We start from the raw sequence: 27,647 nt of genomic DNA, 5'->3' as shown, positions 1-27,647 counted from the left end.
CATAGGGATGTGCATGAGTGGGTAGCCGGTTTCCTCTTTGCCTGCTTCCAAAACCAGTACTGAAAATTTTCCATCTGCCGAGAGCCTTTTAGCAAGGACGCAGCCAGCTGAACCTGCCCCAACTACAAACAGATATGGATAACTCCAACTATAAACATGTGTGGACAACTTCAACTACAAACACATCACTTCATGCAAGTGTGAGAGACTAGCTACTCTTCAGCTATAACCTAAAAATAAGATCACCATGATATTCTTTTTTCATTGCTTCATCCAACAGGAACATTTTAAAAATCATCTTTCTGCAGGTTACAGCAAAAAATGATACTTGTTATTTTTTCAATAAGGACAAATTTCAAGGCTACTAGACTCATCTAACTAGCATGTGCTATATGTTACAATATATCAAGTCATCATTGCTCTTACAGCAAAACTTACCGATGATAAAGTCATATTGTTCTCTCCACTTTTTACAGATTCGACTCCGCCTCCTCTTAAAGATTCTCTGAAGGATTGCTGCTAAAGTGGCTACAGAGATAAGCCCTAGTAACAGAGGTTGTCTATTAGTCTCTATTAGACTTCTAGTTATGATACTCTTCAAGTAGTCCATTACATCACAACCTTTTATTACTAACTGTGCTGCTATTGAGATTAGACTGATTGGAGGTAAGGCAGCAGATGCGCAGGTAACTTTTCTGGTGAATGTCAAATGTTTTGAGAGCTGACCGGTATGATAAATTGTTTATGTAAAGTTGCAGGTCAAGCAAAGGACAGCCTACTCGCTATAACAGGTTGCTAAATGGATATGTAATAGCCTAGCTTCTCGAAGGCTCTATCAGAGTAACCAGGTCTGGCACACCCATGCCCGAAATGACTTTTGAACTGAAATGAACAGACCACTAGCAAAACGAAAAACCAAAGCAAAATTAAAGGACCTCAATTTGCATACGTAAAATTAAACATGAACACCAAATAGGGGGTGACATCACAGGTCACTTAAGTGGTCAGTTCGACTGACACTGGCTACTCAAACTGACTGTGTCAAAGTCTAGGCATGAAATGAAATGCTTTGAAGGCAAACAATCACCACTGCTAGCTATATAGTTCAATTAAAAAAGCGAGTAGTCGAATTTTCCAAGAACTATCAGTCCAGACAAGACAGCCAGTTTCCAAGATGACCGTTGGTATTGAAACAATTGACAAACTATTGACATAGAAACACCTCCAATGCGTTATAGCTTACAATTAGGTACTTAATCGGATGAGTACCAATAGTGGCCAATACTAGCCTAGAGGAAGAGAGCAAAATGAGCAAACAACTCCTTACCAGCAATGATAAATGAATGATCATGTCATGAAAATGTATATGATCATTAGTTCAATCAATCATATCTTGGTTTGATGTCAAAACTTCAAATAAAAATAATCTACATTCACAAAGTTTTACAAAAATCAAACAGTTCTTCGGTGGTTGCCAAACCAGTTGATGAGTTCCAGAGAAAACTAGAAGCAGATCCAACAAATGAGGTGAAAGTTTTTGATAATTGATGCTTTTAGTAATTACTAGCAATGACAATTTCTCAATCAGGGATTATCACAACTGCATGAATGCTGCAAGGGATCAGGGATTATCACAACTGCATGAATGCTGCAAGGGATCAGGGATTATCACAACTGCATGAATGCTGCAAGGGATCAGGGATTATCACAACTGCATGAATGCTGCAAGGATCAGGGATTATCACAACTGCATGAATGCTGCAAGGGATCAGGGATTATCACAACTGCATGAATGCCGCAAGGGATCAGAAAAGTTTTTTTGGTTTTTTGTTCTAATGAGCCATAGTAAAAAAAGATGAGAAAACTTGTTTGTTTCCGTATTGCTCTCACTACGATGCAGATAAAACGATGAGGTAACAACTCCTAAATATCAACTAACAGTGTGGAAACCCAACTCCTAAATTTAACTACCATTAAATGTGGACAGATAGTTTGTGCTAAATTAGACTTGTATTATAAAATGCTTATAAAATGTTTGTTTCATAAACTTGATCAGACACCTAAAGCACATGTTACATTTGGCAACCAATCGAGCTTTAGTTAACGTGAAAGAAAGCCAAGTAGTTCTGGTCACAAGGTTTGGCTTTTTCGCACTCTGCCCTTGAAGCCAGGTTTCTTGCCTCCGTAGAACTTCTCTATAACTGTTGGATGACCACGCCACCAGCGCTCTTTGTTGATTGGCTGAATGTGAGCCAGTTGGTATGCAACTTCACCATTATTGCCAGGATAACCTGTTCACGAGACCAAAGAACTGCCTGTAATTGAGTGTGACAAAACAACCGCTACAAAAGCATTCTTTTCCATCTAATAATAAACGATTTACCGAGCTGTTACATTGAACTTGATCAGCAAGAACAAAAAAGAACAAATAGTTTGCACAAAAATATTTTTCAACTGTGATTTATCACGTAAATGGTTTCTTACATATATAATGTATACATGTATAATAGTGTGAAGCAATGAATGGCAGCAAAGATTATACTTGTATACATTGTAGACAATTGTTAACATAGTAGTTGTACTTCTTTTGTAAGACTACAAGTCAAATGCTGCTTTGATGCGCTGGTCAAACAAATAAACAACAAAAGGCTGATAGTACATACATTCACTGATTCACTGTGTGGTATTTTTCCAGATTAAAGCCTAACTACATGCTTGTTGGTTCTACATCAATGCTAATAGAACATGTATAATATACATCTACTGTCCTTCAGATATAGTGTGGAGCATTTTTCAGCTTTGATGAAATGTCAGTTAAACCATAAAAGTAAATTGACAAACCCTACATTTGCATTGAGACGAACCCTTGCTAGTAGCGAGAGTGAGTCTCTACATGTATACACGATAGATGAAATTCATGGAACAGCTAGCTTTACATTTTGCCATTATTGTGCAAAAGTGCAACATTACAGATATTTTCTCCTAACTTGAAGCGGTAGACTCATAAGTGTAATCAATGCAAAGCGATAGAACCAAAATTTATATATTCTAGTTGTGGCAAAACTAAAATGGGTTCTGAAATTAACAAACCATCAAGTTCTTTTCATATCTGTTAAAATGTCTGGATAAATTATGGCTACTTGAGATATCAGTACATCTTTAGGATATCATGTGTAAAGTTTCAGCAGTACTCAGGTTTATGCTTCTTTGTGTGAAATTAAATTCTGTTAAGTTACTTTTCAAGAAAAGGAAATCAGGATTCAGTGCACAGTGCAATGCAAAACTGAACCATGAAGCACTGATGCCACAAAAGGAGAGCCGCGTTACTGTATGTCCTCGCGTACAAGCCTATCTAGCGTATAGGTTGAGTCTAGAACAACAGCCAGGGACTATATAAGAATTCACCCACAAGCCGATCATGTAAACCATAACACGCCGTACATACCCATCGAAGCAAAAAGTTGCAGAAGTAGAGAGGCTTTTGTAAGCTTAGAACAAAGCGTTTCTGATTGGATAGTAGTTGGATAATTAGCCTATTATGTCTCAGCCTAATCGAAAGGAAACAATCATCTGTTTGTGTTGAGCCAATAGAAAACATGTTTCTGTCTCACGCTGACCCCGGTTTCGCTTCGCAATAACATTTTTTTATAGTTATTTTTTCTTCACAATGATCAGACACATTACAGTTATGCAAGTTTCACAAATTGTAGATCAAGGAACTTCTGATGATTATCTATTGGGGAATAGTATTAGTGACAGCGAGTATTTATTTTTAACAATAATAATCATGCCGTAAGCTATAGTACTACTGCTAACTCGTCTGACTCGGAACATGCTCAACTTGTCAACCACGGTAGTATGAAGAGAATAATTTAAGGTGTCTGAACTCTTTCTGCAACACAATTGTGGCCTTATTATGGCATCAGATGATCGTCATTAAATTTTATGTTAACTAATTTTTTTCAAACGTTGTAACTTGTATGCGCCAATGTCAAATATTTGGTTTTACCAAAAATTGAATTGTCTCGGTAAAAAGAATTTATCTGGTAGTGAATGAGTGATTGTGGTAACAATTATTGTTATGTTGTTCCTCTACTGCTTTTAGTTTAAAAGAAGCAGAGTAAGATATTTGCTTCTTTTTATTGGTAGAATCAAACATTTCTTTGGTAAAATCTTTTCAACTGTACCAGTGATACTATTAATGCAATTGCATGTGATGCGCATAAAACGCAAACGATCACATGTATGACTAACAAACCATCGACTGTTATTGCCGCCATAGCATAATATTATCAAACAAGCGATGCTTCGCGTGGGTGCACATGCGCTTACCGCTAGAACAGAAGCTGAACAGAACCAGGCTATGTGCACCGGTTCCGTTAAATTTTTGTCAATGAACTTTCATATGCGGCTTTTCTTCAAGTGCAGCCATCGCTACTGTATAAAACAAACTGTAAGTCAAAAGCTACCAGCCGCATGCTTCGAGTTGTAGTTGTTGAAATTAAGTTAGCACAATTTCATTTCGGTTGCTTTTAGTCAGAGCTACGCACGTGTTAGCCGAACCCTTTAGTTTGGTAATGTTTTTGCATTCTAGAATGGGCTTATATACGATATATCAAAGTTTCACCGGATCAACCCAACTATCAAAGAGGGTCAAAAATGGAAAGCGAACATAGATAGTGACATAGTGTAGAAGCTACATAGACAGTGCCATAGCGTAGAAGCTACATAGATAGTGACATAGCGAAGAAGCTACATAGATAGTGACATAGCGTAGAAGCTACATAGATAGTGACATAGCGTAGAAGCTACATAGATAGTGACATAGCGTAGAAGCTACATAAATAGTGACATAGCGTAGAAGCTACATACATGTAGATAGTGACATAGCGTAGAAGCTACATAGATAGTGACATAGCGTAGAAGCTACATAGATAGTGACATAGTGTAGAAGCTACATAGATAGTGACATAGCATAGAAGCTACATAGATAGTGACATAGCGTAGAAGCTACATAGATAGTGACATAGCGTAGAAGCTGGCAATGACAACCAGCTCGTCTGCTTCACTCTTCACTCGCCTAAGAAAAGGCTGTCTAGATGCAAATAAGCTTTAAAAGTGTGAGCAAATGTCTCTATAGTAATAAAAAATACAAATGAAAACACAGGAGTTGTCTTACCTGTTTGAATGCATGAGTGAGACAACTCTTCTTTTTCTTTTTCCAGCGTGTCTTTCTCGGATCGAACCGCATCCATAACCTGAATAGATTTTGCAGTTACCAAGTTTAGAATAATGATAGCGTTAAATAATCCCAAGATTTTTAATACGATGGTATAAAATCCGATCTTCAAATGCGCAAACACTTAGCAGCTTGTATAATTCCAATATTTAACGAGAAGAAGGTTCGTAGGTCTAACAACAATGACAATCGAGGAAGGACATGAGGGAATCTGCCATTAACTTTGTCGAACCTTGCGAGTGAATTCAATAGATCACCTGAAATGTCAACAGACACAATTTGCTAATGAAACACACCTCTTAACAATCTATCACGATAAAGCTCACTGACCTGAGATTTTTTAGCATAATATTCCTCTCGTTCAGCTGCCAGCGACTCCTCTAGTGCTGCCAGCTTGGCACTTTTCATGGCATACATTTCTTTGATAGCCTTAGATCTCAGCTGGGTCCTAATTGATTTCTTGAGGAAATACCTAAAACCAAATAGAGTGAAATTACCCACACTTTCATATATCAACACTTTTACAAGCTGAATTCCAATCACATTCATAATTAAGAGTTGTCTTTTTTTGACATGAGTCTATGGAAACCGTATCATGCAATGCATCTCACAAAAATTATGAGCCAGCAATTGGTGTGGATTTACAGTAAAGGGTTGAATGCCTTCAAGAAAGTGTGACACAAGAATTTTAATAAATTTAGACAAAAAATAACTTTGCAATAACAGAAACAACTAAAAATAAAAAATAGAATCGTCTCCTTCGGCTTTCCTTCAGTGTGAAGGGGTGTGAAAATGCCCATGACTATGCTGTTTAAGTGTGGACTACAAAATGCTTAGTATAAGCTTACATATTGACATATTGGTATGTTTTAATATTTTTGGTACTGCTAAAAATAGAAGATTTGCATGTGCTGTCTTTTTAATATTAAAACCAAATTCAACCAATATTAAACTGCTAGTCTTCAAGCTACTGCTATAGTATGATACCATTGCTCGTATTAATAAACAATGGCATATTTGAATGCCACCTTTATTTAAATGTCACCTCTATTTGAGCGCCACTATGGAAGAATGGTTGAAAAATAGAGCGCCACCCTTTAATTGAACGCCACTTTTATTTCAACGCCCTCTATTTGACCACCCCTTCTATTTGATATTCTTGATCTTTACGACCCCATAATAGCAATGATCAGTAGAAAAGTGTCTGCAAAACCGTAATAATAATGACTCGATTACATTAGTAGCAATTATTTTGTTCGTTGTTTTTGTTAGTATTGAAGTCCGTTTTCCAACTTAGTCTTTATGGCTTTTCCATTAAAACTTTGAATGCAACACAATATAAATAATTAGTAACTGTATCCGGCTAATAATAGTTCCTTTTTAACGCAGTCTTGGTACTTCGATGTATGTAAAAGGTTTCCGTATTTACGATGGAATCTGTGCTAGTACATATTTTGAGGCTGCAATTCTGAGACCATTTTAATTATGTGTGGTTTTTCTTTAGTTGTGTGAGAAATGTATATGTGTAATCTAAAGTGCATTGCATAAAACCTTTGCCTCGCTAAAAATTGTTTGGATACTAATATCAACTAGTTCAGCTGTGCAAAAGAGGAGTTGAGATCAGAAAAGACTGGGAAGTATTGAACAGCATGAAGAATATAAAATGGTTATAAATGGAAGCAACAATCAGAATGCAACTGATGCAACGATGCTAATATTCTTGTTTTAGAAATTGTTAATTTTTGTTTTAAAATGCTAATTTTCGTTTTTGAATGTATTATAAATACTTTTTATGGCACTTGTTCTTAAATATATATTTATACCATTTGATCAACTATTCTTTTATAACTTATAAGTTTGAAGATTTATAGCATATCATTTGATAGCATCCTTGCAATAATCCGAGCTCGGTTTACAATGGATCGACACTCATAACTCCCCTTCTACTGCACATAAAAAGCCAGTTTTGGCTGCACACTGTATCAAACATATCAATGAGTGTAATTAGCTTTTATGCAACCTTGTTAAATATAGCTAGAAAATGAAAATATGCCTTCAAATTTAAAATGAAATAAAAAACTTAAAATCTCCAACAAATTGCAATGCAGGCTATGAGATTACTGTAGATTAATTGCAAGCAAGAAATATCAATTGATTAAAGACATGTATTAGCTTCCCCGCGCATATTTATTTAGAGATCTACGACAAGTTGAAAGTAAGTTAGCAAATTCCTTGCCTCCAAAAGGGTTAACGTCGCACTGCCCGAATGAGAATGCAAAATATAAGTGACATTCCATTCACCAGTGAAAGAGTTAAATTTAACTTCTTAATATTCTGATGTGATTTTGGAAAAATACAGCACCACTCTTTATTTGAATGCCACCTCTAATAAAGCGCCACTCTAAGGAAAGGGTTGAAAAATAGAGCACTATGGTGTTCAAATAAAGGTTTTACAGTATGCACAAGTGTGCAAAAAGACTATAAATGGTTATATGAATATGCTACTTTTGATTATTTTTATTCATTCCATTTATACTTTCAAAACTTCTGCTGCAAAATTAATTGAAGTTTTGAAGCCTGTTGCCTTCGAAGAAGTCGTCTGATCACTAGATATGACGAACAATTGACGCAAGTCTATAGAAATAGGAGTGCACAACAAGGAAAAATATCCTAGCGTCTGCATGTCTACTGGCACCGGAGAGAATCTAATTCCTGTTGCCACATCCTCAGAAACACAGGAAATTTAGTTGATTAAATTGATTAGATTGAACTCAAGGCATTACTTCAACCTATAACATGAATATCCTATAAATAATTAACCTAGGAATGCCCTATGCAATTTATAAGAAACTTTTAGAAATGCATGACAAAACATGACAACCAGGGCTTCTATTTGTGAATTTACCACATCATCAAGAAGAAATGGAAATGCGTTTTTAGCCTCAGACTTTAAAACTTTACAAAAAAGGAAAAGGCTACGCCAGAATTTATCAAGATGATTTAACAGAAAAGTGGCATGTTGAGGGAGCATTAATCTCTTAACATTGCAGAGCTTCCTGCAACCTGTCTACAACCTCGGTAAGTGTTTGTTAAGTGTCAATATTAGCAACACTGAATAAGCATAAGGCCTGGCCATAGAATTCTATAACTAGAGTGATGCAGAATATACTGAAGATTTTGGTAAATCACTTACGGACTTGTAGGTATATAGGTCAAATCCAGTTCTTTGACTACCCAATTAAATCTGTTGATGTCAAACCTAAAAAGATATTTTAGCATCTTTGTGCGCAGTTGAATTCCTTCAACAAGCTTCCTCTTTGTGTGCTTATCCTGTAATAATAGCACGAGATGACAACTGACTAGCATAGACTTATCCTGTAATAATAGCACGAGATGACAACCGACAAGAATAGGCTTATCCTGTAATAACAGCACGAGATGACAACTGACTAGCATAGACTTATTCTGTAATAACAGCAAGAGATGACAACTGACTACCATAGACTTATCCTGTAATAGTAACATGAAAATAACAACTGTTTGCACTGTGATTTTTACCTGCAAAAATGTGCAGCATTCTTGGTGTGCCAGATTAAAGCAATTTGTTGCAGTCAAATGAACAAAAGGTAATCAAATCAACCTTTTCGTAATCAAATACTGTCCATTCATCACGATTATTATCAACCATTATTCTTTGCTATTTTTTGGCTTCATTAAAATAGACATTACTTCTTTATTCCAAATACCTATTTCGTACATAATATTACTGTTTATTAGGAGATGCTAAACAAATTGATTACTATTTTGGATTCATCACCTCTTGACTATTGACTCTTATGTTATTTCCTTTGACCAAAACATGTTTTTGTGACACAGGCTACAGTCACATGTCATGACTTCCCACAGGCTACAGTCACATGTCATGACTTCCCACAGACTACAGTCACATGTCATGCTCCCCACAGGCTACAGTCACACGTCCGGCCTTCCCATAGATTACTGTCACATGTCATGACTTCCCACAGGCTACAGCCACATTTCATGCTTCCCACAGGCTACAGTCACATGTCCTGCCTTCCCACAGACTACAGTCACGCCTTCCCATTGACTACAGTCACATGTCATGCCTTCTCACAGACTACAGTCACATGTCCTGCCTTCCCACAGGCTACAGTCACATGTCCTGCCTTCCCACAGGCTACAGTCACATGTCATGCCTTCCCACAGGCTACAGTCACATTCGATGCCTTCTCACAGACTACAGTCACATGTCATGCCTTCCCACAGACTACAATCACACTTCCTGACTTCCCATAGGCTACAGTCACATGTCCTGCCTTCCCACAGGCTACAGTCACATATCATGCCTTCCCATAGACTACAGTCACATGTCGTGCCTTCCCACAGGCTACAGTCACATGTCCTGCCTTCCCATAGACTATAGTCACATGTCGTGCCTTACCGCAGGCTACAGTCACATTTCATGCTTTCTCACGGACTACAGTCATATATCATACCTTCCCGCAGGCTACAGTCACATGTCCTGCCTTCCCACAGGCTACTGTCACATTTCATGCCTTTCCACTCTACCTAAAATGCTCTCACTCCCTAATCACTCGGTACAACTAGAAACCCTGAATATTTTTAGTCAGCCTATTATCATTCCATCATCTACACGCTGGTTTAGCCCTAGCTCCTTTTTCCCCGTCTTTCCTTAAGACATGTGTCCCATCATCAGCTGCTAGCATCTCATAGAATGCTTGAAACCAATAAGAGCCTATTCTACAATCTCATGCCAAGAAACTAACCTTGGGGAATCTCTGCATATGACTTATTTGCTTCCTTATATGTATTGTTATCATGGCAACTGCAAAGATAAAGGAGACGAGCATCTAAAAACAACTGGTGATGAAAGGTGTTGATCAAAGAGTTATCAATCTTACAATCACACTGCTCCGGAACAGTTGCATCTATTTAAAAAGAAGCTCAAATGTTAGTAATTAAGAAATAAATAGCCTGCACTCAGGGTTGCCACCCCTTCATAAGCTTTACCTTATTTGCAACCAGGTAGCCACACATATAAATTTAAAAGCCAACTATTTATTTATATAATGCATTTGTATTAATGCTAAATGTAATTATCTGAAGTATTTATCATTAAGCTTCTGAGTAGTAAAACGATTTAGATGAACAACAATATGCTATTATAGTAACACACAATGGGTTTACAATACAAAGTAAATATCAGAACTGATTAGGTTTCTATGTTGAAATTTTACTACGATGCAGTCAATCCTACAGAATAAGAATTTAACTTTTTGCGTACTGTGAGCTGCGTAGTACATTTCGGCACAGTGTTCGCGTATGGCCAAGAGCTGCGTTGTGAGGCCTTAGTAGACTTGTTTTTAGTAGGGTTTGTACCACGCATATCTGATTAGTGGGTAATTAATTAGCCCATGGTGTCTGTACTTAAATAAGATAAACAATCGGCCTTCGTTGAACTGATAAAAATAGGTTTACTCCCCATCTTGAGCCTAGTTTCGCTTTACAAAATCTTTGTTTTTATCGCAGGTTCTTCTTCGCGATGACCAGTCGTGTCAGACGCATTACAGCTACACAGGTTTCACTAATTGTAAATCAACGAACTTTGGATGACTATCTATTGAACAATAATGCTACTGAGAGTGAGTATTTCATTTTTAGCAGTAATAATAAAGCCGTAAGCTATGATAATAATATTGATCACGCCGGAATCGGAACATGCTTACGGTAGTAGTGAAAATGGCGGAAAAAGTGTGTGAGCTCGAGCTTCAACACATTTGTAGCTTTCTTTATGCCATCAGAATATGTTAAATCTTATGCTGATTAATCTAGCATCAAACTATTTTTCGTAGACCGTGCGGTTTAAAAGTTATAACAATTCATACGAGTCCTTATAAAACATTAGGTTTCACAAAATATTTAACTATGTCCTAGTAAAAATATTAATTTGGTAGCGTATAAGTTAACTCTCTATAATACTGAACAGAATGAGATAAAGGTCTTAGTTACAAACTTTGGAGTTCCTGCGATGCCTCATCTGTCACATCCCTGGCAAACTTATCTTTCACCTTTGCAAGAAGTAGCTTCATCTTCTCATCCTATACAGATACACGCCATTGATGACAAATTTCTTATCCTTACTACAGTGCAACGCCTTATGATTCTCGACATCAACTATATACAAACTAAAGATGCTCTATATCAAGCTTAAAGATTTACTTGCAACAAAATTCACATTACAGTTATTTGGTATCAAAAGATTCACCATGTCTTACTCTGTTGTGTTGTAGGTGCCAAATACATGGAAATGTGATTACAAGCTCTTAAAAGCTCAAAAACGAAAAGCTGCCGTAGATTGGAATCTCTTTATTTATCTGACGTAGTCATTACAGTTTGGTTATCGTCTGGTCACGTGATGTTCTCACGTGAATTGAAAGGCCAATAAAAAGCTCAATATAAACTTATCGTAGCACTAGTTTATGACAAACACTTCGGGTTTTACCGAAGACCCAGTATTAAATATAGATGCTCGCTACTTTACAGTTTTGTTTCGGCTTGGACTAATCGTCAAGTCGTAATATGATCATGTGACCGAATACTTCGAAAATAATTTTTGCAGCACTTTTCGATTATCACAGGTAACCAACAGGCTTGTCATGATAATCAGACAATTATATGTACTCCTTCGAGCTAAGGTTAAAAGGTTTAACGATTTTTGACGGTAAGTTATAAGATATCAGTGCTAAAAGTGACAGCATTACAACGACGATAAAACAGACGCGTAAGAACAATAGACATGGTTTTATTGAACGCGTGAAGTATATTTGTGAAAATATTTCGACGAATGAGATTGCATGAAAGTGTAAACAAAAACCATCCTGTAACAACTACGGCGATCTCGTGTGGCTGCGATTAACTGTTCGTTTTTTAGCTTTTAAGAGCATGTAATCACATTCCCATATATTTTGCACCTACAACACAACAGAGTAAGACATGGTGAATCTTATGATACCAAACAACTGTAATGTGAATTTTGTTGCAAGTCAACCTTTAAAGCATACCGATCTACATACTAAGGCCATCAGAAACAAGTTACTAAAATAAATTATCGACAAAGCTCTGCTTGAACATTTCACATAAACTAAGCTAGTAATTTTGCCGGTAAGAATGCAGAGGTCACAAGACAAGAATACCTTCCAGTCCCGACAAAACATTGGCTTGAGTGAAATTATCAAATCAATGTATTTTCTTTATAAAATCCCTTATAAAACTGCTACACCTGTATATTCCAAACATAGTCAGGAAGTTCACTACTATCTTTTATCCCAAAGACACATAAACACATTAGTGAAAAAAGATTGGCTGCTCCAAGACTCCTTGCACTTTGCACGCCTCACTGTCTACCATCCACAAAGTTTGACAATTTTCCTTCGTTCATAAGCAAACGGTACAATTGTAGTTAAGCTTTGTAAAAATTAACCCTACCAAACGGATATAAACCAATTGCTACCAAGCATCTGCGTATATACTCACTCCATCAGCACTGTGTATTGTAAACAGCTCCTTTTCCTCTTCCGATAACCTAGCATAGAAACAAATACTAGTTCTAGTCTGGAAGCCATAACTCAAACTGATAGGAAAGTTTGTTTAATCACAGATTTACAGGGTTTCACAAAGCAAATAGTATTATTGTTTGGTAAGCTGAGAGCAGTGAGTTCACAATCCAGTTTGAACTCTCCATACAGCGTTAATTTGTTTCGAGATCTACTTTGTATGTTAAGACCATCTTATGTTAGAACAAATCTAAAACAAACATAGTGTAATTTAACTTTTTCACAACCTAAAGACCTTTGAAAATTCTTCCATAAATAATGTAGGTAATTACGCATAACACTGAAACAAATAAGTTTAACACAACTATATTTTATTTCATTTTAACTACATTTTATACCACTATATAAATAAATCGACATAAATTTAAATTATACGTATAAAAACAAAAGTAACAACGAGAGGTTTTTATTGTACCTTAGAGAAATGCGAGCTAAGCTGTTTAGGTTAGAGGTAGTGATGCCATTGCAGAGCATAACTTACTCCAAGAGAAGTGACAAGGTAAAGTTTAAACACACCTAATTTAAATACTTTGATAAGTTTTATATTCTGTTGTTTTATTTTTTGTTTTCAGTTCAAGGAGCTTCCAATATCATTTGTTGAAAATTATTTCGAGTGTAGAAGTTGTTTCTCGTTCCAATTTTGAACTGTGTATTGAAATATCGGAAGAGTGAGATGATTGCAAAAAGGTTTGACTATATTAATTCATCTACCATGACTATAACTAGAATTCTAAGGAGTAGCATAACTATTATCTGTTTTATATGACTAGACGTATTTACAAAACCAACCGATAAGTTATGCATGAATCAAACTCACATAATTACAGTCGCTATTCATAAATATCAAATTTCACTTTGATAAACTATAAAAACACAAAATATTTTTCAACACTTTTTAGACTGCAGAGCATAAGGCAGGCTAAAAGGTTATATAAACTGGCTTTGAATTTTGAAATATAATATAATAATATAATTATGCAACCCCACACCGCTTCAAGCCATAGGTAATCATTTGCATTTCAAAAAAGGCAAAAACTGTTTATGAACTAGGCAGATCTTATCACCCAAAGTATTCTGAATCAAAGAGTAAATTTTGATGCTAAATAAATGTTTGAAAAGTTTCACTTGAAGTTGGACTAGAATTAAATCATTCAGCTTGAAAAAATAATTTTCATAAGGTCCCACTACGATCCTCTTGATGATAAATTAGAGGGTGAAAGCTAGGATAACACCGATGATAGAGTTACTTTAATTTATTAGCAGAAATCGTGTCGCCTAAATGGCCATCATGAAAAGCAAGTGGATGTCTGAATATTGCAAAGAATAATATCTAAACATACAAGAAACACTTTTCAAACACAGTAGTGGCAAACTCAAAATTCTTTTGGATTTAAGTTAAGTTTTCAGTCAAGTTAAGTTTGAGTCAAGTGTTAGCAGATGCTGTCTGATTACTATCATTCGTGCTTGCTTCTTGAAGATCATAATAATCTACTTTGCTTGTATGGCCTGAAATACTTACTCAGTGCTGTTGATCCCAACGCTGCTGAAGATGTGGTCATCCTTGGCAAATTGAACTGGCAGCTCCAAAGAGTTATCACCTAAAACGTTACTGCGCCCTTGAGCAACTTCTGAGTGTAAGTTTCGATATAGCGATAGTGTAGCGACACACCCCCATATGACACTGCAATGCCTTCATAGAAACAGCCGCGTCGCTCTCATTCTGTTGTGAATCAGTGTCGCTGTTTGGAAGCGAGACATCCGCGTGATGTCCTATCTTTGTGCCATGAAAAAAACCTTAGCAACCAATCGCACCGCACTTGTATGTGCACAGTTTTTTTCTTATCATCCATGGTTCATTTTGTCCTTGACTTCTTAAAGATATAACCTTGACACAGTGTTACACAATGATCCCTCTACTATAGCGCCCCATGAAAACATGATCTGCTTGTCAGCCCAGCGCATCCAGGTTTCGCTACACTATCGCTGTATGGGTACTTAGTATATATAAATGACACGATGCCATTCATACTTATCTGACGACGAACTAAAAGCTATCGCCATTACTATAAATGGTATGACCAAAGCTATTCTGTAGGTTTTACATACTAATTACGCAACCATTATAAGGACCATTAATCAAGACCTCAAATCAAATCCTACATTATCAACAAACCAGTCTTATAAGGACCATTAATCAAGACCTCAAATCAAATCCTACATTATCAACAAACCAGTCTTTTCTGATAACAGTTGAGCGTAATTGACAAAGGTGTATCCTACATGCTTCTCTATTTTTATGTAAACTATAATACAGACACAGAAGACATGGGAAAACACGTAAGCTAGGGTTACTTATTCACCTGAATAGTCAAACTTGGGAACAGTTGGTCCACTATGAGTCCTCAGTTTCTGCCATTTTGTCCTGTAATAGCACCTCTGGACACATGGTAGGCCTAAAATAGTTCTAGTTTTATTAACTCACAAGCATCCCTTGTTTTTTGACACTTTCTTTGATGACACTAAAATCATATGCTGATCATGAACCTACATAATCATATGTTAAACTGGATGCATACTTTGATGAAAATATACTGGTGATTTACTGCAAAAATGTAGCTGGTAATATACAGGAAATAGATTTTAGTGTATGGCTTATTAGTAAGAAAAGTTTATTTTAGTAAATCCTACTTTGTCATTTTGTCTGTCTGTTAGTCCATGTAAATAATAAGCGGTTTCTCATTTTTGGCCGATTTCATCTAAACTTCACACGCATATGCTACATGCTTTCCGCCAGATCACCAAAAATATTTGGCTTTGACACTTCGCCTGATTCCTGACAATCAGACTTTTAAACACATGCGAGCTATCCGATTTAAAACGAAAAAGATCTCGGGCATCGTCAGGCTTAATACCAAAATGAATTGTATTTGAATGTTCTAAAACAGACTGTAATAACCTTCAGCGAAACGAGCCTACACGTCATCATACTATAGGCCTATTTATGAGTACAGTGGACCCCCGGCATACGACATTAATTCATTCCGATGTTGGCTTTATAAGGTGAAAATGTCGTGGAGAGGGATATAGAAACCTTCGTAATTATCTACCGCAAACACTCCCTGGTAAAAAAACATTGAAGTTTATATAGGTACTGTACATATTAAAAATTAGTAACAAAATATTATACCTTAGTAACTATAGCTACCTACAGTAACTTTGTTGTATTTAATGGTTATGATCTGCAATAAAATTTTATTGCAATAAAATTTTTATTGCAATAAAACCATTTTCTTACTTCTTCCTTTGATGTCGCTATCAACCTTAGGTCCTCATTAGTGAATTTGAAGGTTCTCTCTAATTATGTGCAATCATAAATATTTTTTCAGCTATTTTGATTTTTTAGCAATTAAGCATTTACCTATGTACTAAAGAATACTGTGTGATGTTTTGTAAAAATATGACATCTTTTAAGATACTGGTAGCTTAGGGGAGTATATTGCATAGTAAATAAAACAACAAAAACAATGATGTTAGTAGTGGTAAAAATTAAAACAGCAATAAGATATAGTATGGATCAGAGACATAAAGACAGAGCATAAGTAATGCAGAATATGTAAAACAAATAGTAAGTTGACTCAGTGGTAGAATGTACAGCTATTGGAGTTTTACTTGACTTCCTTTACCGGTGTGACCAAATTATAATTAACAGCTTTTAAAATCGTGCCTATCCTGCATAGTTTTATGAATATGTTGTTATCAGTAAAAATTATTTTCTAGTTTGTCTACTTGTAAAGGAACTGCCCGAGTTACTCTACTTGTTCCCCAAAAATCAGACCACTCGAGTACAAGGTAATGAGAGTATATATTTCGTAACAAATATATAAAAGGGTATAGTCAAATATGCAATTAGTATATAATTGACTGCACATTGTGAGACTTCAAGGCGCTCTGCTTTTGCTTGCTTCTGCGGCCTGTTTTATAGTCTTCTGGCCTGCTTTGGGTTCACCCCTCGGCCAAGGGGAAGCATTACTAAAGCTTGCAAGAGGTGTGGGGAGCATTACCGAGGCGTCAAACACCTCGGCAGTCCCCTTGCTCTTGGCCCTGGCAAACGGCAGCCAAGTGCAAAGCTGAGAGTGAACCACATACTTATACTGATAAAAAAGAATACTCTAGTTTACATTTAGGTACATATATACAGGTATGCGGAGATTTCATAAGTGAAAATTGCCCTGTTTACATTTAACCAGTTTATTGGACACCACAAATTAGTGAAACACTGCAATGATTGACGCTGCGTTTTTTTGTTGACATGACGTTCTATTGACTGGAGCCTCTGAGTTGATACATGTGGTACACCGCAAAACAATATCATATAGACAAAAACGCTATTTACAAAAGGTTGCTTGCTACTGAAACTGAACCACCAGCAAATATGGTGGCTTTCCTAAGATCGAGCAGAATATAGTGAGTGTTAACCCATCGGTTTATAACTGTTGTATGGAGATACTGCGAAAACAACATACCAATAGGGAATGCAGCCAGACCACAGAATAAGCATATAATATGTACAAGCAGCAAGACGCCCAAAGACATCAAAAGATCCAATAATTAGAAACCGTCAAAAGCAAATTAAAAACTTCAAAATTAGAGGAATCAATCATAGAAATTGCGTTAGTACCAGATAGAGAACATGCCAAAGGAAAGTCGAAGCAATTAAACCTACCAACCACTGTCACCAGAAAACTACCAGAGACACATTGGAGACGAGTCAAATGAGTACACATATACAGATTTGCCGCTCCTGTCAAACATGTGCTAGATACCAGGAGTAAGTCACGAGCTCCACCCGACATGTCTACATTATGTGCACCAGCTGAAGACTTACGCAAACAAGATATCTTCACATGCCTGATATAAAGCATTAAACTTTAACACTCAATCTACTCCTACAGGCTAACCATCCCACATGCCAGATATCTATAAAAGAGAACAGCTCCAAAGACTCAGCATCTCCATTTCTATCTCTCTCTCTTCCCGCGGACTTCCTTAAACGCTCTCCCCTCTGCCTGCTGAGGTGCCTCTTTTTCTTTCTCTTTCTCTTTCCGCCCCCTCCTCTACAGAGCCTCATTCTCATTCATCAGCTGAGCCTTTTCTACACCACTATCTCAACTGCCGACACTCTCTACCTATGGACTGTCACGATTCCCGTTTGACTGTCAAGACTCTCAGCCGTACGGAGCTCAGCAAACGAACATGGACTATCATTCGAGTAAAGATGTAACTTTCCTTAGCTAATCTAATCTTTTGTCATCAATATTGTTTTAGAATTTTGTTAGTTGTGTATTTCAATGTTTGACTTGTAGAATAAATAAGTAACTTGTACTGGTAAATATCAGTATTGCTTACAAGTTACAGCTTAACACCTTCACTTGTACCTGAGCGAGTAAAATCAAATTAGTTCCCACAAGCTAGGCAAAAGTGCACAAACAAAACATAGTCAAAATAGAATAAAATGACAAAGCAATTTCAACACTGATGTCGTGTGTGGATTCAGATTAGTTATGCATAACATAACTATAGCAAAATGTTTGCATTTATTTAATGTGACTCATACTTCGATATGATTAATGTTAGTTCAATTAATATAAATGCAGAAACAACTAAGTAATTAAAACTGCAAGTGATATGATTCATTCAGGCTAAAAGGTAATGGCACGAGAGTAAAATGTCAGAATGGATTATTTCAGGATTTCAGACTGCTACCAACCTTCGAAACTTTTTGAAGCTTTTAAAAGCGTATTATTTATTACTACGCTAGTAGATGTCCGTAAAAATCTACATAAAGTTGGTAATCCCGACATTTTAGCGAATAAGTACGTTTGTAGACGGCATATATTCAGATAGCGCTGAAAACTATGTTGACCAAATTCCTGGTTCTATTCTGAGAGGCATTAATGAACGCCCAATTTTAGATTCTAAAGGTTTTTGGGCTAAATTATTTCTGGGCGCTGCCATTTTTCTTCCGTAAATTACCGAACATGACCGAATGAGGCGTATCCCTTAACAACCAACGTCATTTCCACAAAAACACAGTTTGTTGCTAGACAACAAGTACACAACGAGTAAAATCAGTTTCTCTCAGGACATCTCTTCTATCATTCGGTAAATTTATAGCTCCACAAGCATTATAATGGAAACTACAGTTATGCAACCAAGTGCGGCAGACGCCTTCACAATAAAGTCGTACCAAAAGAACTCGAAGGTAAGATTAATCTTCTGCTTTTACGTTTTAAACTAGAGAAGTCTGAACTAGCTAGATTTCCAAGTTGACTGCTTCTTATTTATTTTTGTAAGAATACTAACAATCAGTTAGTTAGTAAAATTAATAAAATATGTGCACCTGCAAAAGCACTAGTTAACACAATACAAAATTTTTTTAACAAAAACACAGCAATATATGATAGTTGAACTCTGTTTAACTATGTCGTGTATCTCTCCAATGTTGCACAGTGAGAGTTAAGTAGCACATTTTATAATGGTTTCTGTTAGTTCTAGCCTATAAATAAATATTGAAATATACTTGGTTTAAATTGCTAAGTATAAAAATATTTTTAAGAGACACAGAACTTTTAGCCTTTCCTTTACATTTTTTGTAAAAGGGTGATCAATCTTTTTTTGTTGAACAGCAGCAGATTTGTTAGTAAATAGTGACGGTCACCATAAGTGAGATTAAAAATAATTTACAGCAAAATAATTTAAAAGAAAATCTGTTCTAGATTTGTTATCTACCAAAAAATTGCAAATGTAGTAAATTAGGATAAACATAGTGCCACAATAATACCGGATACTTTTGACATAGGGTAACCTCTGAGGTTCTCTATAAAGCAATGAATAATCCATTATTGTTGATTGTGCTAAGGGTGTTGAACTGCTAGGCAAGCAATTAAAGTTATATCTATTGTTATGAAGGTACCATAATAAAAGCTTGGCAAAGGTTACTTTCCTTCTAATTGACTCAGAGAATAATTCTTTATTCATAGAGAGCATGTATAATTTTAGATCATGGGACCCACTGCGGCTGGTGCATTCATAGAACGACCTACCGGACCAACATCCTTCCGAAAATTTTACGAAAGAGGAGATTTTCCCATAGCTCTGGAGCACGACACAAAAGGAAATAAAATTGCTTGGAAGGTGGAGATCGAGAAGCTAGACTACCACCACTATTTGCCTCTTTTCTTTGATGGACTTTGCGAGACAGAGCATCCTTATGAGTTCTTTGCTCGACAGGGTGTACACGATATGCTAGAACACGGCGGCTCTAAAATTCTACCTGTCATACCTCAGCTTATCATCCCAATAAAGAGTAAGTTTATCTGATCAGCGTCTTTCATTCTCTAAGACAAACATTAGCTCAATCCACCAAATGAAAAGTTGTACGATTGATTTTGTTTGTGCGTAGTCCTATAAATACTGAACTTGCAGATGCACTGAACAAAAGAAACAGGCAGGTCATGTGCACGACTCTCAAAGTACTGCAGCATCTTGTCATCTCAGCCGACATGGTTGGCGAAGCTTTGGTGCCATACTACAGACAAATACTGCCTATTCTCAACATCTTCAAAAACTATAACTGTGAGTACTTAGTAATTAGTTTGTTATGTTTGAAACCACCTGTTCATGCTTGTCACTTTATTCGTGATTAAGCTAGAACAATGCATCAATACTATTTTTAAATGCCTAAACCCAAAAATTTAGCTTTAAAGACTTTTTCAATTATTTACAGGGTTCTAGACAGTTGATCAAAACAGCTTACCTTTGTAGAGTTTCTCATTACTGTCATGTTGTTCTTGCAAGTGTTTTGATGATGGCTAAATAATTAGCAAAAGTGAATAATTCCCAAACCTATCTAGTGTCCTACTGTTGTTTGTAACATTATTTAACAAAGCCATCAGAAATACAATAAATTAAAAATAACAGCATCGATACTTTTTAAGCCATAACACAATAAAATTAGTTTGGAATTACAATATCCAAATACTACAATAACATGACTGCCCATTTTTTAACCTTTGGGCCAAAGCTTTTAATTGTCAATTACACATGTAAGTAGCACATTTCAAAAAACAAAATTAAACAAATTAAATATGACAGCACACAGTGAACGGTAAGCCTCATATCCCTTGCATACTATGTTGTACAAGTGCATTCTACATGACAAGTGTAGATAACTCTAGGCAACATTCAGTGAGTTATAAAGGGTTAAAAATCCAGCATTTTGCTATAATGTTACTTTCATCTTTTTAATATTCTTAATTAATAGTACCAGATTTGCTAATAAACTGCTATAAGTTTTTGATTTATTTTATGAAACAAGTTGACTATGAGAACAACAAGTGAAACAGCTGCACTCATAGTATGCTGAAGACAATGAATAATAATCTAAAATCAATTGCTGCGTGGGTAATATTGATCATAGAGCAAGGCAATTATCCTAATAAGGAAGAATGAATGTTATGCTTTCGGAGCCGTCAGTGATGTTTATCAAGATTAGTTGAGCACAAGTTGCACGCAAAGGTCGAAGGGTTAAGTGTCTAGCAGGAAGGCATGCTAGTTAGTTATTTGTGACTTACTGCAGAAATGTGCTCTGTGTGATACAATTTGCAGCTCATAAAACAAGACCTTGACAAAATTATTGTGAAACTCTTTACACACTGCACACTTCCCAGAATCGTTTAATCTTTATGTACTGTGATGAAAAGCATATGGTAATTATACACTTTAGATGCTTTGCGTTTTGCCTTGCACAGCAAATCAGACCAACATTTTAGTTAGCATATGGAAAAGCTAGTTGTAGTCTGAACTGTAATAATACATCCAATTGCAGTACTAACTGCGAGGGTGGTATAAAATTTACAATTGGCTTTCCAGCTGTCCAGCAGTTTTTGAAACCAACACAAGCATAAGTTTCAGAGTTGTTTGCGCCTTTTTCAGTTAATTTCCGTCTTACTGTAATCCATATTTGCTCTAGAGATTTGAAATTGCCAGAACTTATGTTATCATCATTGCAATATTTATGTAAATATTCTATGAAACATTAGTCACCCAGATAAATAGCTGACGCAATGTATATGACTCATGCATAGTTCACACGGGAACAAATCTCCAACTAAACTTAAGACGAAACCTTCTAACTTTGTTTGAGCAAAAATTTTGGACCTGCTAAAGCTTCATGGTAATCAAGCAATGTATAATTGTTTCATTAAACCAATAGGGAAGAGCATCATTATGATTGGATAATTATAGCTTTTGTTGCCTCCCTATTGGATGAAGCTAAATCTGCGCTATTGACAAAAAATTAATGATGTTCAGGCTGCAGCAGAATATAGATTGTTATCATTGGCTGAATTCGTAACTTGAACAAAACTTAAGTAAAGTGTGGCTGCCCAGACAAAAGTAATATGTATTTTATTTTGCCTAATGTTTCATTGGAGTCGCATTCTCATGTGAACTAGGCATGAAGTTCATTTATAGCTCTACTTGGCATCTAAACCTTTTGTTCTTAGTTGCGTTCTATGCATCCTTTAATAGAAATATTGCTTTATAGAATTAATAGGTCCAACATGCATATTTTTTGGTGTTTTTTTAAATTTTAATGCACTTACGAAAATGAGCAAATATTTGTAATGTTTTACAGTAAATTCTGGAGATGGAATTGACTACAGCCAGCAAAAGCGAGAAAACATCGGTGATCTAATACAGGAAACGTTAGAAGCATTTGAACGGCATGGAGGTGAAGATGCATTCATCAATATCAAGTATATGGTCCCCACTTACGAATCGTGTATGCTCAATTAATCTCCTCAACTCTCTCAGCACTACCAGAGTCTTCAAATGATGCGTGTACCAACTTTGTACAAAGAAAACAAATCCTTCTTATATTGGTCACCTGAAAGATGGTTTTAAGGACTTGAAAATGTATGAAAATATTTACGTGTCACAAGACGAAGATCTCACTGAGCTAATATGATTATTGCATTTGAGCTTTAGATCGAGTTTGCTAATACCGAGAAGAAACAAATAAAAGTTTTGTATCGCTCAGACTTGTATGATGCTTCTATGAGGGTGACTGTCATCGAGCTAGCTTTGACATACACACGCGAGTGACAGGTAGTGGTTTTACGAAAACTCAAGGACTGCGCTTGGTCAAGACTTTATAATATTTTAAATTAACTTAAAGCCGAGTATGGATTTTTTGGCTCTTGACAGGTTGCCCTACAGTAGGCATTTAGCGTGTTTTACATTTTCATTGTATAACCATTGTATATAACATAACAGAGATATACAGAATATATTGTACCGACTGAATTAAACTTCAATTGGTAGTGCCTAGACAAGCCTCTTTCTTTCATTGAGCATGAGAAGCGTTTGAAATCATTACCTACTCTAAGCAATAGGAATTCAAGTGCATGCGTCACTAAGGCTTAGCAGCTGTATCGATGGCAGCATGGCAGCGATACAATAAATCCCAGTTATTGTATTGTATTCGTGTTTATGCCGAGCTGCAAGCCTAATGAAAGTGACTTGCCAAAGACATTCCTCAGACAAAAGTGTGTCACTGAATTGTTTCGCAGCCTGATGTCTCATTGCAAAGAACTATCAGGTTGCTAGCTGTATGCAACCATCAGGTTGACACCTCTGTGTAATTATCAGATTGACACCTCTATGCAATTATCAGCTAGATATTTCATGGCAAAAATCATCAGGTGAACACCTCTATGCAATTATCAGTTTGATATCCCATTGCAAAGAACCATCAGGTAGATACATCTATGCAACCATCAGATTGACATCTCTATGCAATTATCAGCTTGATATTTCATTGCAAAAACCATCAGGTGAACACCTTTAAGTCATCATCAGCTTAATATCTCCATACGATGAATCATCAGGATGACACCTCTATGCAACCAACCAACTTCCGTCTCTGTATAATCAGAGCCTCTTACAGTTGATATACAACCATTGCCTAACACTCATAGTATTAACCATTATAAACACAGCTTTTATCAAGTTTGAAAATGTTGGAGTTATCAGCTCTAAAGAGTCTCATCCTCAATCTCATCAATGGCATCAGCAGGTTAGATCATATCAACCAGATTATTAGTCTTGCGGTATCATACTTTATTTGTTGGGCATGATTAGCAATAAATGATGCAATGTAGTTGATACCAGATGCATTATGCAACAGATTAAAAACAAAAATATAAAATATGGAAACAAAATTTTAAATATCTATATTAATATATCTTACTTTGCCATTGTATGTTTGTCTGTTAGTCCATGTAAACACTATGCATTTCACATTTTATGGCTGATTTCATCCAACCTTCACACTCATATGATCCCTGTCTTTCGCCAAAAACATTTAGTTTAAAAACTTCATCAGGTTTCCGAAAGCCAGCCTTCTAAACACCCACCAGCAGACTATCTAACAGAAAATGAAAAAAATCCTGGGTAATCCCAGTTTGCTGCTAGGCCTGACTAAAGCCTTAATAAATAAACGTACAACAGAACATTTTGTAAATAAGCTCGTACTATCCTTTCATAGAATTCTAGTATCTAAACTTACAAGAATTATGCTGGTGGTGGGACATCATTGGGTGTCTAAAAGTAGCAGTAGGAAGACACCTGATACTACCTGACAATCATTATTATCTGCACTCACTCAACTGTCGGTCTACATAATACACCTTATCTTTGACTTTCCGATAAACATACGATCAACATATTATATATAAATCTTAAAGTTTGTGTGTGCTCTATAATAGCTATTAAAGTCTTTGAATGAAAAAACCGTGTCACAGAAAACTTGATCTTGGAACTTCCCATTTTCAAACAATATGCTAAACCGTTGAGCTACGCGGGGATTAATGGTTCATTGAGCGATATATGTCGTTATGTGGTTGAAAATGAGGCTATGAGGAGACTGTTTGATCAATCCTATCTTGTTCATCATTTCAGTTATTTGTTTCTAAGCCATCTACTAAAAAGTAAAACTTTTCACAACATTCGTGTGTAAAGTCTTTTCCCAAATGCAGTAGGGTACAGTATTACCAAATGTGTATTTTTATAGGAATGATAGAAATTGAATGCAAAGAAAATCCTAAATAAATAGTTTTTTATAATGAACTTTACTCATAAAAGAGTAGATTTTTTTTATAAATAAATTAGCCTTTGAGCAACCTTTAATCAGAAACCGTAGTCTTTATACAGTTTTGAAGCAGAACCCTCAGTCAAGTAAAGCAATGAATGAACATAAAGCTTCAGCACAAAGCTGAAGCATTTTTCAGCATCGCTTGATAAATCTCAAGGCCTAATGACAAAGTATACCAACATAATTATAATAGTTTTGCGAGCAACTACTATTATTGTTGGTACAATGTACTGTATATTGTAAGATTTTTGTGTGTTTTATATAACAGCTATAGAGTTATCTCTACATACAACTTAAACTGTGCGGTGTAGAGAAGATTTTTGGTTAAGCTAGGTTCACATTAGTTAATGTTTATGTGCAAAACTGTTAGGAAACAGATGCCAGGTGCATGCGAACGTTGAAGTGAAAGACATACAGATAGAAATGTTTGGCTTGTGTAAACTTGTTTGTCCTGCTTTGTGAGCTGTGATGGTGTGTGGGTAGATTTAGGAATAGACCGATGTGAGCCAAGCTTTGCTGACACTGTACTAACACTGAGTAGATAAATTTAATACATGTCGTATCATTTTGCTACTGATAACAACATAAATTAGTACTATCTGTGTCGCGGGTTAAAGTGATTGCAACTAAACTACAAGCCATTACTTCTCCTAAGAAAGATTTTGAGCACAACTTAAATAGTATCTACTCATCATATATACCACATTTATGACATCTTGACAAAAATAACATCATATGAAAAGAGCAGACGACTCTACTGTAAACCAATGATCATTCACCACAGCTTATTATATCTGTTGTAGTTTAACTCTGCTTGATACTGTATTAAGATAGTTTTTAAGAAAATTTAGTAGATTTTGGCAGCACACAATGACAAGTTTGGATATACACTCACGGCTTCTTAAATATAAACCATAGTTGATATTTTATTGCAAAAAGAAAAAAATCTTAAAAATGAGCAAATACTCTAACTTGTTTTGTTCATATTATTCTCTCTTAAACTTTTGTTAACTGTTCAAAAAACAAATACATACAAAATCTTCTGTCGATAGCTAAAAATAAATATAATAAACGTAAATAAACTGTTTATTACATGCTGATTGCTGTTGAAACTGCTAGCTGAGAATTAAAATCTTCATATATCCCCATACTTCTATAATAAATATGAGTGTACTCGTGCAGGTACGTATGGCAACAGAATGGGTTTTTATAAAGCCCATATGCTAAGCTGCTACACCACTACATGCCATAAAAATCTATCACTGCATGAATTATATAAAAGTTATCATCTAAAACATTTTAGTTGCAAATCAGAGCAGCTAAATAAATTCAATTCAATAATCAAAATAGTTTGGAGTTGTCCTACTACCAAAAGTTGTCATCAAGCCAGAAAGGACCAAGAAAACAAACTTCATAGCATGTACATTGTTGGTGTTGATGCACCGTAAAAGCTTATAATAATTAGATGAACATAAAAAGCATAGATTTCTTGTCAATCAGCTTTAATAAATGTGTGACAGACAAAAGCCTTGGTATTGGCTGCTAACTTTGAAAACTAACAAACACAGTTAAGTGGAGACAATTAACAAATAATCAAAAGCGCGTAATTCCTATAAGTCTCATGGAAAGAAAAATATCAGCAAACAATCTGAAATTAAATAGAATTATAGCAGAATTTCAAAATTGAGCATTACCAATAGACATTTGAGCTTTTGAGATGATTACAAAATTTGTTCGGTAGAAAGATTTTGGAGTTTTTTTATATGGAAGATTTGAGAGGTGTCAACAAATGTATTCGGTTACACCCTGTCAAGGTCAAACATTATCTTGTTGGCCATATTGTAGTCTTGTTTGTTAGCAATCCTCATTTGCAATGTAATGGACCTTGATGAATTCCTGGTCATGATTCACAAATTTAAACGGCTACAGCAAGGAAATGCCTCTGACTATAGAATTATTTGTAGTTTAATAGAGCAATGCAAATGACAAATTAAACACCACTTTTTAAAACTCAAAAACTATTCAAGAGGAACAACCCAAGTTTTATACAATATATTTTTCAATTTTTCATTTTTAATGTAAACTTGTGAGTTAATAGAAATCATTTGTTGCATGAACTGGAAATAGGTTACAACTAGTGAATACAGTAATTTACCAAATATTTCCCACTTTAGGTGGTATTTAGAGCACACGCAAACAGCTGCATAAATACTTACTAAGACTATTGAATATTTCATACCAATCTGGCACATATCATCTCCTTAATAAGAAAGTTAAAGATGTACATAACTACCTGTAAACTGTGATACGATACTTATTAGAAATTGCTGTATCAAATACTCAATTTCAAATGCCTTTTAGAAATCCAGCTTAAACTAAACCCGTGAGAATCACTGTTGCAGTTATTTTTGTACATTGTTGACTAGACTATTAGCAATCATTGTCCTAAATTTCACGCATCATTGAGTCCTGGGTATGACTATCAATGACATTTAATGTTCAATCACGAAGGTTATGAAGTGTATCCTTCAATCAC

At 35.7% G+C, this 27,647-nt stretch overlaps 2 protein-coding genes across 2 annotated transcripts; one reads left to right on the top strand and one right to left on the bottom strand.

The window, feature by feature from the left end:
- Positions 1 to 1,909: 1,909 nt before the first annotated feature.
- Positions 1,910 to 18,793, bottom strand: LOC137404311 (small ribosomal subunit protein uS15m-like). The gene is made up of 10 exons (XM_068090501.1): positions 18,662 to 18,793; positions 15,255 to 15,347; positions 14,414 to 14,492; positions 12,815 to 12,863; positions 11,295 to 11,379; positions 10,048 to 10,106; positions 8,433 to 8,569; positions 5,570 to 5,711; positions 5,180 to 5,258; positions 1,910 to 2,291 (listed from the first exon to the last, which is right to left on the bottom strand). Exons 1-10 carry the CDS (start codon positions 18,753 to 18,755, stop codon positions 2,131 to 2,133), a joined length of 978 nt encoding a protein of 325 aa, XP_067946602.1. The 5' UTR covers positions 18,756 to 18,793; the 3' UTR covers positions 1,910 to 2,130.
- Positions 18,794 to 19,022: 229 nt separating this feature from the next.
- LOC137403579 (parkin coregulated gene protein-like) lies at positions 19,023 to 23,249 on the top strand. The gene is made up of 4 exons (XM_068089540.1): positions 19,023 to 19,156; positions 19,954 to 20,260; positions 20,380 to 20,529; positions 22,592 to 23,249. Exons 1-4 carry the CDS (start codon positions 19,085 to 19,087, stop codon positions 22,750 to 22,752), a joined length of 690 nt encoding a protein of 229 aa, XP_067945641.1. The 5' UTR covers positions 19,023 to 19,084; the 3' UTR covers positions 22,753 to 23,249.
- The last annotated feature ends 4,398 nt before the right edge of the window (positions 23,250 to 27,647 follow it).

This window comes from Watersipora subatra, chromosome 9, assembly GCF_963576615.1.
Source record: "Watersipora subatra chromosome 9, tzWatSuba1.1, whole genome shotgun sequence".
Lineage (NCBI taxonomy): Eukaryota > Metazoa > Bryozoa > Gymnolaemata > Cheilostomatida > Watersiporidae > Watersipora > Watersipora subatra.
The sequence above is the reverse complement of the archived record's forward strand: the minus strand, read 5'-3'. Positions and strand labels throughout refer to the sequence as shown.

Excerpts from the sequence above, each read along its gene's own strand:
- LOC137404311 (XM_068090501.1), bottom strand. The coding sequence starts at position 18,755 with ATGTCGGGATTACCAACTTTATGTAGATTTTTACGGACATCTACTAGC. Across the intron at positions 10,107-11,294 it reads GGCATCGCAGGAACTCCAAA|TTGCCATGATAACAATACAT; the intron begins GTTTGTAACTAA and ends TTATCTTTGCAG. Across the intron at positions 5,259-5,569 it reads ATTATGCTAAAAAATCTCAG|GTTATGGATGCGGTTCGATC; the intron begins GTCAGTGAGCTT and ends AAATCTATTCAG.
- LOC137403579 (XM_068089540.1), top strand. The coding sequence starts at position 19,085 with ATGGAAACTACAGTTATGCAACCAAGTGCGGCAGACGCCTTCACAATA. Across the intron at positions 20,261-20,379 it reads GCTTATCATCCCAATAAAGA|ATGCACTGAACAAAAGAAAC; the intron begins GTAAGTTTATCT and ends CTGAACTTGCAG. Across the intron at positions 20,530-22,591 it reads CATCTTCAAAAACTATAACT|TAAATTCTGGAGATGGAATT; the intron begins GTGAGTACTTAG and ends AATGTTTTACAG.